The sequence below is a fragment of the Pseudorca crassidens genome, chromosome 13 (genome assembly GCF_039906515.1).
Source record: "Pseudorca crassidens isolate mPseCra1 chromosome 13, mPseCra1.hap1, whole genome shotgun sequence".
NCBI classification, from domain to species: Eukaryota; Metazoa; Chordata; class Mammalia; order Artiodactyla; family Delphinidae; genus Pseudorca; species Pseudorca crassidens.
Window position 1 is genome coordinate 19,276,109 of NC_090308.1, and position 12,671 is coordinate 19,288,779.

Sequence of the window (12,671 nt, forward strand, 5' to 3'; positions counted from 1 at the left end):
GATTAAAAGTTGTTTTTGTCTTGCATTAACTTTTTTTTTCCCTCTCTGTAGTCAATTTTTTTTTAATGCTAAGGGTTTTCCTCAAGTATCTGGTAATCCCTAGGTGACCATTCATTTTTATGAATAAAGGTTATGTTGATTTGTACAGGCAGCTGTGCTGGTTCCCTGTTGAAGTTGCTTATGTTTATCCAAAATCTTCTCTAAATGGGAGGACACTCATGGGCTACCATGTAATCTGGCAGATTTTGTGGAGGGAAGGTTTCTTCACTTAGGGTTAATGGTTGAGGATCTAGCAGGCTCCAGGTCCTTATCATTAGCAAAGTAAAGAAACAGAACAAACAAAAACTTGACTATAGGAAGAGATATTTCAGTCTGTTTTATTCCTGAATGGTGTTGCCTTTTTCTCTCATCTTCGGGTATGTCATTGGGTCCATAGATGTCTCAAGATCTGTTCTGTTCAGATATCTAGCCCCTATACCCACACTAGGGCCCTTTCCAGGAAAGCCATTCTCTACTGTGTTTACAGCACACTTATTTCATGTTAGGGGTAAGGTGGGGTGGAAGGAGGCAGGTGGGAAACCTTTCCTTCAGCTCTTTTCCAGGTTGGCATCTCTCTATTTGTTACGTCTCCTCTTATAAGTCTTCCCTAACTACCTTCTTATTCTTTCTCACAGCACCTGTTTCTTTCCTTATATCTCTTGTTATAGTTTAAAATTGCATTAGTTATGTTGGCTTGGACTCTGATTGCAAGTAATAGAAACTGAGTATGAACATGCCTATAAATGAAATATTATTAACTCATATAACCAAATTAAAGAAGCATGGGGTCCAACCTCTTTCCTCACCTGCCCTCTAGTCTTCTCTCTCTTCCCTGTGCATTTGCCTTGCTCAGGAACTTCATTTTCTGAAGCTAACTGACTCTGTCAAGCTAGATTCCCCACACAGAGCTCCGGGCTTACATACTTAGAACCAGAGAAGAAAAATATAATCTTCCCTGCCAGCTCTAGTTAGAAAAATCTGGGGGAAAGACTGAAATTCACCTTGTTGGAACCAATCACTCTTGCCAAGGAAGTGGGAGTACAGTGATGAGCATTTCCAACAACAAACACTTCCTGGAGTTGGGAGGAGGAACTGCCCCTCCCCCCCGCCGCTCCAGAAAGCATGTACTGTTTCAGAGGCAGATTGGAATGCAGTGGGCCACAGGTTAACAGAAAACACAACAAGCCCTTGCTTTAAAAAAATAAGGGTTTGTTTTTCTGCTGTAAAAAGTTCATTGGTGGGTGGCAGTGGAAATGGGCCATAGCTCATGGATGTCAGGTGAGGTGTCATTGCATTTTCTTGGCTTTTCCCTCAAGGCAGCAGCTGCTGCTCTAATCATCACATATGCATTCAGTGGAACATGGGAGGAGTGGGAAGGATGGAAATGTCAGCCGTGGGTATCCCCATTTATCTAGAAAACATTAACTTTGCCAGGATTCTCCCCACCCCTCAACATACATACAGGTATACCTTGTTTTATTGTACTTCACTTTATTGAGTTTTGCAGATATTACAATTTTTTTTCTTAAATTGAAGGTTTGTGCCAACCTTGTGTTGAGTAAGTCTTTAGGTGCCATTTTTCAACAGCATTTGCTCACTTCATGTCTCTGTGTCACATTTTGGTAATTCTTGCAATATTTCAAACTTTTTCATTATCATTGTATTTTTTCTGGTGACCTGTAGTCAGTGATCTTTGATATTACTATTGTAATTGTTTTAGGGTGCCACTGACAGTGCCCATATAAGACAGCAAACTTAATGCTTAATGGATAAATGTTTGTGTTCTGTTCCACCGACCTGGCCATCCTCCCCTACCTTAACCCTCTCAGGCCTCCCTATTCCTTGGGACACAGCAGTATTGAAATTAAGCCAGTTACTAACCCTACAATGGCCTGGAAGCGTTCCAATAAAAGGAAGAGACACATTTCTCATTTTAAATCAAAAGCTAGAAATGATTAAACTTAATGAGGAGGCCATGTTGAAAGCCAAGACAGGCCAAAAGCTAGGCCTCTTGCATCAGTTAGTCAGGTTGTGAATGCAAAGGAAAAGTTCTTGAAGGAAATGAAAAATGCTACTCCAGTGAACACATGCATTTTAAGATAGCGAAAGAGCCTTATTGCTGAAACAAAGAAAGTTTTTGTGGTTTGGATAAATCAAACCAGCCACAATATTCCCTTAAGCCAAAGCCTAATCCAGAGAAAGGCCCTCACTCTCTTCACTTCAGTGAAGACTGAGAGAGGTGAGGAAGCTGCAGAAGAAAAGTTTGAAGTTAGCAGAAGTTGGTTCATAAGATTTGAAGAAATACGCCACCTCCATCACGTAAAAGTGCAAGGTGAGCAACAAGTGCTGATGGAGAAGATGCAGCAAGTTATCCAGAGACCTAGGAAGATAATTAATGAAGGTGGCTACACTAAATCCGATTTTCAGTGTAGCCTTCTATTGGAAGAAGATGCCATCTAGGACTTTCATAGCTAGAGAGGAGAAGTCAATGCCTGGCTTCAAATCTTCAAAAGACAGACTGACTCTTTTGCTAGGGGTTATTGCAGCAGGTGACTTGAAATTGAAGCCAATGCTCATTTACCATTCTGAAAATCCTAGGGACCTTAAGAATTATGCTAAAATGACTCTGCCTGTGCTCTATAGATGGAACAAGAAACCCTGGATGACAGCACATTTGTTTACAACATAGTTTATGGAATATATTAATCCCACTCTTGAGACATACTGCTCAGAAAAAAAGATTTCTTTCAAAATATTACTGCTCATTGACAATGCACCTTGGTTACCCAAGAGCTCCAATGGCGATGTAAAATGAGATTAATGTTTTCATGCCTGCAAACACAACATCCATTCTGTAGCCTATGGATCAAGGAGTAATTTTGACTTTCAAGTCTTATTATTTAAGAAATACAATTCATAAGGCTATAGCTACTGTAGATAGTGATTCCTCTGATGGATCTGGGCAAAGTCAATTGCAAACCTTCTGGGAAGGATTCTCCACTCTAGATGCCATTAAGAACATTTGTGATTCATGGGAAGAGGTAAAAATATCAACATTAACAGCAGTTTGGAAGAAGTTGATTCCAAACCCCGTGGATGACTTTGAAGGGTTCAAGACTTCAGTGGAGGAAGTAAATGCAAATGTGGTGGAAATAACAAGAGAACTAGAATTAGAAGTGGAACCTGAAGATGTGACTGAATTGCTGCAATCTCATGTTAAAACTTTCACGATGAGGAGTTGTTTCTTATGGATAAACAAAGAAAGTTGGTTTCCTGAGATAGAATCTACTCCTGGTGAAGATTGTTGAACTGACAACAAAAGATTTAGAATATTACATAAACTTAATTGATAAAGCAGCAGCAGGGCTTGAGAGGATTGGCTCCAATTTTGAAAGAAGTTCTGTTATGGGTAAAATGCTATCAAACAGCACTGTATGCTACAGAAAAATTGTTCATGAAAGGAAGAGTCAATTGATGTGAGGAATTTCACTGTTGTCTTATTTTAAGAAATTGCCACAGTCACCTCAGCCTTCAGCAACCACCGCCCTGATCAGTCAGCAGCCATCCTCATCGAGGCAAGACCCTCCACCAGCACAAAGATTATGACTCGCTGAAGACACAGATGATGGTCAGCACTTTTTAGCAATAAAGTATTTTTAAGTTAAGGTATTTAAATTGTTTTTTAAGATATAATACTAATTGTACACTTAGTAGACTACAACATAGGGTAAACATAACTTTATATGCACTGGACAATAAAAAAATTCATGTGATTTGCTTTATTGTGATATTTATTTTGATAGTCTGGAACTGAATTGGCGGTGTCTCTGAGGTATGCCAATACCTCTTTTCATGTTTCGAATTGGACAGAACGGTTGTGCTGGGCTACCTCTACTGCAGAAGAGACTGGAAAAGTACATTATTTAGCCTAGCACATTGCTGCCCTGAGGAAAATTAGGATTCTATTTACCAAGAATAAGGAGAAATGATTTTAGGGAGGCAATTAACAATGTCTGCTACATTTTAAACAAAAGATATCAACTACAATATTTATTTGTTTAATGTATACCTTCCCACCAGACTGTGAGCTCTATGAGGGTAGGGACTATGTCTGCTTTATTCACTCTTTTATATCCTGCAATTGTAATTGGCACATAGTAGCTGCTCAATAAATATTGGTTGAATGAGTGAAGCACAAACAGAAAGATCAAAGTTTTTCTTAAGTATCTATCATGTGCTAATTACTTCTTAGGTGCTTTCAACTAAATTACCCTTTGTTCTTCCCAACTACGCTGTGAGGAGGAAGAAATTCAATTGCCTCTTACACAGATGAAGAGACCGAGGCTTTCTGCAGGGTCTAATCTACAATCTGCTATTAACCTCATCCAGTGAAAGTTTTTTTCAGATATTGTATTTTTCTTCTCTGAAAGTTTCATTCATACTCTTTTGCATATTTTCCTTTTGTTCTTATTTAGTTTATGTTTTTCTTTAAATTCTTGGCCACATTGAAATTATAGCTAGAGTCCATATCTTCTAGTCCCCTTATATTTGTTTTATATTTGGGTCTGATTTCTACTGACTAATTTTCCTATTGGTTATTAATAATACTTCTCTGCTTCTTTTCATGCCTTTCCCCCTAATATAATGGAGCTTTATTTGTGGATTTTATTTTTACACATTTTGGACCATACTGCATGTATTTTTAAAATGTTAACTGTATTTGGAATGGTTTTAGCTTTACAGAAAAGTTGCAAAGATAGGGCAGAGTTCCCATACACTCCCCACCTACTCTTCTATTGTTAACGTTTTATATTAGTATAGTATACCTGTCAAAATTAATTAACCAGTGTTGATACATCATTATTAACTAGGGTCTATACTTCATTCAGATTTTTTTTTTTAAACATACCTTTCCTCTTCCAGGATCCTATCCACAATACCACATTATGTTTTAGTCATCATGGCTGTGTTGGTTTCTCAGATTTCAGTTGCTTTTGAGATGACCTTGACAGTTTTAAGGAACTCATCAAGTATTTTGTAGAATGCTCCTCAACTGGAATTTTTATGGTGTTTTTCTCATGATTAGACTGGGGTTGTGGGCTTTTGGGAAGAAGATCATAGAGGTAAATTGCCCTTCTTATCACATCATATCAAGGGTACATACTTTGAACATGATTTACCACTGTTGATATTCACCTTGATCACCTGGCTGAGGTAAGTTGTCTATTAATCTTCTCCCCTGTAAAGTTACTCTTTCCCCCTCTCTTTCAATACTGTACTCTTCGGAAAGAATTCATTATGCACAACCTACAGTTTAGAAGTGAGGAGTTATGCTCCACCCCCTTAAGGATGGGCTATCCTCATAAATTATTTGGGATCCATCTGCATGCAGGATTTGTCTCCTCCAATTATTTATTTATTCAATCCCTTTGATTTTGGTATGGATTCATAGATATTTATTTTATACTTTGGGTTATAATCTCAGTATTTATTTTTTTATTGAGGGATAATTGACATTTAACATTATATTAGTTTCAAGTATACAATATAATGATTCAATATTTGTATATATTGCAAAATGATCACCACAGTAAGTCTAGTTAACATTTGTCACCATACATAGTTACAAAATTTATTTATCTTATGATGAGAGCTTTTAAGATCTGCTCTCTTAGTAACTTTCAGATATGCAATATGGTATCATTAACTATAGTCACCATGCTGTACATTACATCCCCATGACTTGTTTATTTTATAACTGGAATTTTGACCCCCTTCATCCATTTTGCCCACCCTCCCATCCATCCGCTACCCCCACCTCTAGTATTTTATTTATTTTGTTGCTCAGTTTGATCCAGCTTTGGCCACTGAGAGCTGTTTCAGTGGCTCAAGTGGCTCTTTGAGCTGCTCGCATCATTGTGTATGTGGTTTGTTTCTTTGTTTGTTCAACCTGAGCACTTCCTTACTTTCTGGTACTGCCAAGTACTCCAGGCTCATCTTTTGTATTTCCTGCCCTCATGCTAAATCAGCCATTTTTCCAAAGAGCTCCGGTTTGTTTTATTGTAGAATGGTATTAGAAACCAAGATCTGGGCACTGAGTATGCTCCTTGCTTCTGGGGTATTGCTGCTTGTAGGCCCTCTTAGCCAACAGAACAAAGAAATATGTATGTGTATATATGGGGAACAGATACACAGTTTGTAATATAAAGTTTTATGGGTTTTGACAAATGCACAGTTGTATATCATCCACCATTATAATATCATATAAAATAGTTTCAAAATTCCCTTGTCTTTTGTCTATTCAAGCCTCCCCCGTCCTCAAACTTCTGGTAGCCACTGATCTGTTTACCATCTCTATAGTTTTGCTTCTTCCAGAATGTCAAATAATTAGAATCATTCAGTGTGTAGGCTTTTCAGAGTGGCTTCTTTCACTTAGTAATATGCATTTAGGATCTACCCATGTCTCTCTGTGGCTTGTTAGATGATTTGTTTTTATTGCTGCATAATATTCCATTTTGTGGATGCATCATAGTTTGTTTATCCATTGTCTTATTGAAGGATATCTTGGTTGCTTCCAGGGCTGGTGATTATGAATAAAGCTGCTATAAACATTGATGTGCAAGTTTTTTTTTTTTTGGTGTCTTTTCTTTCACATTTTTAAAAATTGAAGTATAGTTGATTTAAAATGCTGTGTTAGTTTCTGGTATACAGCAAAGTGATTCAGCTATATATATATATATTCTTTTTCATATTATTTTCCATTATGGTTTATTACAGGATATTGAATTATTGAATATATTGATAGTTCCCTGTTCCATAAAATAGGACCTTGTTGTTTATCCATTCTATATATAATAGTTTGCAATTGATGTGCAAGTTTTTACATAAACTTGAAGTTTTCAGATCAGTTGGATAAATACCTAGGAGTGGATTTGCTGGATCATATGATAAGACTATATTTATCGTTGTAATAAACTGCCAAACCATCATCCAAAGTGGCCATAGCATTTTTCATTCCCACCAGCAATAAATGAGAGTTCCTGTTGCTCCACATTCTCATCAGGTGGTTTTGTTCATTTTGGGGGTTTTAACTATACTAATAGGTTTGTCGTGGTATCTCGCTGCTTTAATTTGCAATGCTCTAAAAATAAATTATGTTGAGCATCTTTGTATATACTTATTTGCCATCTGTGTAACTTCTTTAATTGGATGTCTGCTCAGTTCTTTATTTTTTAGTTGGGTTGTTTGTTTTCTTATTACTGATTTTTAAGAATTCTTTGTGTATCTCAGATACAAACTCTTAAGAGATATGTTATTTGCAAACATTTCCTCCCAGTCTATGACTTGTCTTTTTATTCTCTCAACAGTGTCTTTTATAACGTAAAACTTTTAATTTTAATAGAGTCCCATTTACCATGTTTTTCTTTCATGGATTGTGCTTGTGGTTTTGAATAAACAACTCTTCCCCAAATCCAAGGTCATCTAGATTTTCTCATATGTTATCTTCTAGAAGTTTTGTAATTTTGCATTTTATATGTCGGTCTATAATCCGTTTTGTGTTACTTTTTATGTGTGGTGTAAAGTCTGTATCTAGGTCTTTTTTTTTTCTCCACGTATAGATGTCCAATTTTTCCAGCACCATTTGTTGAAAATACTGTTCTGTCTATTTTGAATTGCCTTAATCAAAAATAGGTTGACTAGATTTGCATAGGTCTATTTCTTGGCTCTTTATTTGGTTCCACTAATCTGTGTCTATTCTCGCACCAGTGACACACCGTGTGGATTACTGTAGCTTAATACTAATCTTGAAATAGTGTAGTGTGTGTCCCCCAAGTTTGTTCCTCTTCAGTATCATGTTGGCTTTTCTTGGTCTTTTGCCTTTTCGTATACATTTTAGAATCGATTTGTTGAATCTACAAAATGGCTTGCTGTAATTTTGATTAGGGTTGCATTGAATCTATAGATCAAGCTCAGAAGAATTGACATATTAATACTATAGAGTTTTTCAATCTGTGAACATGGAATATATCTCCATTTAATTAGGTCTTTGATTTCTTTTATCAGTGTTTTGTAGTTTCCATATACAGATCCTGTACATGTTTCATTAGATTTATACGTAAGTTTTTTTAAATGGGGGGGGTTGCTATTTTTAATGGTGTATTTAAAATTTTTTCAGTTTTAAATTTCAATTGTTCATTGATGGTATATAGGAAATCAACTTTGATATATCTCTTGATTTTTGTTTGGATTGTAGACATTGTAGTTTTACATTGTTTCAAAGAAAGTTTGGGATTTTTTTTATAGCAGTTAAGTTATTGTTCCTTCTGAGGTTTATTTTGAAGGTTTATAAGAGCATAACTGCAGTAGCTTTTACTGTAGGGCTAGTTTAGCCCCACTACTAAGCAATGATCCTTCTGTGTTCTCTGCTGGATGCTTCACATATTAAACAAGATCTTCCCACTCTATCTGGTGGAAACTCAGATGTTTCCCAGTTCTGTGTGAGCTCTGCCAATTCTTTGGCTTACAATTTTCAGAAATTGTTCTTTTCTTGTCATTTGTTCTTTGTGTGGCTCTGTCAAATATCAACTTATGCATCCACAGATAGGCATGAAACCAAAGAATCTAAGAGACCTTTATGAAGATTTTAAAAAATTAATTAATTTATTTGTTTTTATTTTTGGCTGTGTTGGGTCTTTGTTGCTGCACACGGGCTTTCTCTAGTTGAGGTGAGCGGGGGCTACTCTTCGATGAGGCGCACGGGCTTCTCACTGCGGTGGCTTCTCTTGTTGCAGAGCACGGGCTCTAGGCACGCAGGCTTCAGTAGTTGTAGCACTCGGGCTCAGTAGTTGTGGCTCGTGGGCTCTAGAGCGCAGGCTCAGTAGCACGGGCTTAGTTACTCTGCGGCATGTGGGATCTTCCCGGGCCAGGGATCGAACCTGTGTCCCCTTCATTGGCAGGCAGATTCTTAACCATTGTGCCACCAGGGAAGCCTGAGACCTTTATGAAGATTTATGGACCTCTTTATATGGCTTTCTCATCTCTAGAATTTGACCCTACAAATTTTAGTTACTTCATTCTCCCAAATTTGTATTTCTAGTTCCTCGATCAGTGACACTGTTGGGTTCTCCTTGGGATTCCATCCCTGTGTCATGGTTCAGAAATTCTCTATAGGCAGAAATCTGTGGCATTCATACTGTTCACTTTGTTTTTCTTTTCTCAGAGATTTCACTCCTGCACTGCCTTTTGTTCAACATCTCAAAACCGTTGTTTCATATATTTTGCCATTTTTCTAGTTGTTGCTTTTATAGGCAGGAGAAGTCTCTGACTGATTTTTAAAAGTTTACTGTTAGATATTATTAAAAATTTTGTGAAATGGCAATTCCTGATTTTGTTATTTAATTTATTTCTAATATATTTATGTATGTGTGTATATATGTATATATGTGTATACACACACAGACACACACATATATGTATAGTCTAACCTATATCTTTCTTGTTAAAATTAGGTTATTTTATTTGGTAATAGCTTCTTTCATGCTGAAGATTCCTAACTAATTATAAACTGGCATTAAATTCTGTTTCCACTCATTTACACTCTGGATTAGGCATCCTGGTCTTAGATTTTTAATGGCCATAAATTCAATATTCAAATTATCACTATTTCTTACTCCACTTTTATCCCTCTGCAAAAACTGTAATTTGTCTTCATTTCATATTACCTTTCATGCCACTACAAAGATTGTGTTAGAGTAGAATTGACATGTTAAAATTTCTGATCCTTAAATAATCTATTATTATAATTTAAGAAGATTAAGCAAATCAACATGCAACTTTATGTTTTTAAGATAATGCATTAGTTTGCTAGGGCTGCCATAACAAACTATCACAGACTGGATGGGTTAAACAACAGAAATTTATTATTTCACAGTTCTGGAGGTTAGAAGTCCAAAATCAAAGTGTCAGCAGGATTTGTTTCTTCTGAGGTCCATGAGGGAAAGATCTGTTCTAGATCTCTCTCCTCAGCTTGCAGGTGGTTTTCTCCTCCCTGTGTCTTCACATCACCTTCTCTCTATGTGTCTCTCTGTCCAAATTTCCTCTTTTTATGAGGATACCCATCATATTGGAATAGAGTCCACCGCAATGGCCTCATTTTAACTTTATTACCACTGTAAAGACTCTGCAAATAAGGTCACGCTGAAGAACTGGGAATTGATTAGGGCTTCAACCTGTGAATTCTGGGGACAAAATTCAACTGATACCAATAGCAAATCTCTTCCAATATTTATTTAATTCATCAGATTGTTCTTTACATTCTAAATTATTAAAGAAGGTTATCATTTGCCTTTGGGTAGAAAAACTTACCCTAGAGCTACTTCACTGTTATCTGTATTCAAGATAAAAACATCTATTTGGAAGGCAATATAGAGGGACACCATAGTATAAAGAACAAATGTTTGCAATAAGGTAAACCCAGATTAGACTCCAGGTTCTGCCATAGACTTGTTGTATAACCTTACATGAATTACTTAACCTCATGAGTTTGTTTCTTTCTTTCTAAAAAGGGATGATTAACAACCACACCAGGGTTGTTGTGAGGACTAGTTTGTAAGGTGTCTAGAACAAGGTAGTAGGTATAACTTTAAGATAGCCAGCAGTTCTGGCAGCTGAATTACCTCTGCCTTTCCATTTTTACTAAGACGAAATTTCTTGATCTTAAAGACAGTTTATGTTCACAGAGGCATCAGTTTTATGTAATATTGGACTATTCCATACACTGACCCCAAACTATACCAATGTTCCAGTATATTCTAGACCATGCTGCAAACTCTTGAAAATTACTTGCATTGCCCATTTCTACTTGTGCTTCTACTCTGACTGTGCTACGCCTTGGTGAAGACTGGGTTTGACTATGCCTACTACGCTCAAACTATCAAAGGAATCATTAAAAAGGGAATATAAACTGGTACCTGGTAGAGAGTTACATGAGATAGCTTAATGAAATAGACATGAAAGACAAGTATAAATAAAACTTTGAAGAGTGACGCATTAAACGGTCAAGAGAAGTATTCATTTTGACAATAGTTTATTACTGTTGAATGAAAAATGCTACTCACTAAAAATTACAATAGGTTTAATTTTACTGTTCCTTGATCACCTGAAACCATCCAAGGAAACCTGAATCTATGTTGAACCATAACATCATCAAATTAACCCTCCTTATTTTTTTATTTTTATTTTTTGCGGTACGCGGGCCTCTCACTGCCGTGGCCTCTCCCGCTGCGGAGCACAGGCCCCGGACGCACAGACTCAGCGGCCATGGCTCACGGGCCCAGCCACTCCGCGGCATGTGGGATCTTCCGGACCGGGGCACGAACCCATGTCCCCCAAATCAGCAGGCGGACTCCCAACCACTGCGCCACCAAGGAAGCCCCCTCCGTATTTTTTGATGGAGAAAGTGGGACCCAGAGAGGTTAAGCTCACACACTGCTAGCCTGTGAGAAACACTGGGCTAGAAGGCTGGTGTCATGATTTAGCACTTCTCCTTCCAGATTAGATTACATCACCTCTGCTAGGCAGGGCATGGAGATTTGGTGAGTGAATTTTAATATCCTGTATATAAACTCTGAGCTCTGGGACTTCATAGCTGAGAAGAAGTTCACGGTGGCTGTGTAATATCTGGGATATCTCTGCATGATCAGTGAGAAGGGAACTGATGGAGAAAAATGAGAAAAAATGGAGAAGTGACTTGAGACTCTGTTCCAAATGGTTCTTTCTTTTAACATTCTCTTAATCCTCTTCCCACCTTCTTTTTCTTCAGAGCATTTATTTAATGTGTTGCTTCAGCTAAAACGACCCAAAGTTTCGAGAACATCAATAAGAATGGTATTTAAATCAGGATAAACAGCATTTTTTCCTCTGCTCTTGGACCAAACCACGGTCTACCATATGTCCAAAATAAGTTGTGCCAGACTAAAATAGTCCAGGAATAGATATTACTGCAGTTTCTCATTCCATCTTCCCCAGTACCTGACCCTCCATCATTTGCCAGAGAGCTGAATGGGAGCTGAAATGAAAATCCTTGCTGCTTTTAGGTGACTTATTCATGTCCCCAGAAGCAGAATGGGGTTCTCGTTTTAGGGAAAATTAAAGAAAATGTTGTCGCATGCTCACACAGTGGGGAGGGAGAGATGCTATGGAAAGTTTTTTTTTCAAAAAGTGGTAGAACAACTAAATGTTCCTTTGTGCTCCTATAGAGACAAAATAATAAGCTGGATAAAGCATTAGTTTAAACCAGTATAACATCTTGTGGTGGGGAGTTTAGGGTAGTGAAATGCATATGGTGCAGATTTTATACTTCATTAATTATGTTTCTTTGTGTAAAGATAATGCTCATGAGTGTTTGGGACATGAGCGTGAATGAGAAAAAGATTTATAAATTGTGATTTGTAGAAAACCAGAGATGGATAGCTTAATGAGATGAAAGAAGCCTGAGGAGATTTCAACTTTCTGTGCAAGAGATGGGCTTGGCTGGCAGGTCAGGTCTGACTAGCTGTGTGGGTTGCTGCTGGGCGTGAGAGGTGGCTTTGTCTTGGTACCAGTGTTGGTGCCAGTGCTTCCATACTCGTAAG

General features: G+C 37.4%; 1 protein-coding gene across 6 annotated transcripts in view; it reads left to right on the forward strand.

Annotated features, from left to right (window-relative positions):
• Window positions 1-12,671, forward strand: part of EPM2A (EPM2A glucan phosphatase, laforin) — a 160,783-nt gene that overhangs the window by 70,903 nt on the left and 77,209 nt on the right. The window contains exon 1 of one of the 6 annotated variants that reach the window (XM_067701850.1): window positions 11,661-11,783. The exons of the other annotated variants lie outside the window; for them this stretch is intronic. Within the exon in view, the coding sequence (XP_067557951.1) occupies window positions 11,756-11,783 (28 nt within the window). The 5' untranslated portion in view covers window positions 11,661-11,755. Of the gene's footprint in view, window positions 1-11,660; window positions 11,784-12,671 lie in introns of those variants that run through there. 6 annotated transcript variants of the gene reach the window in all.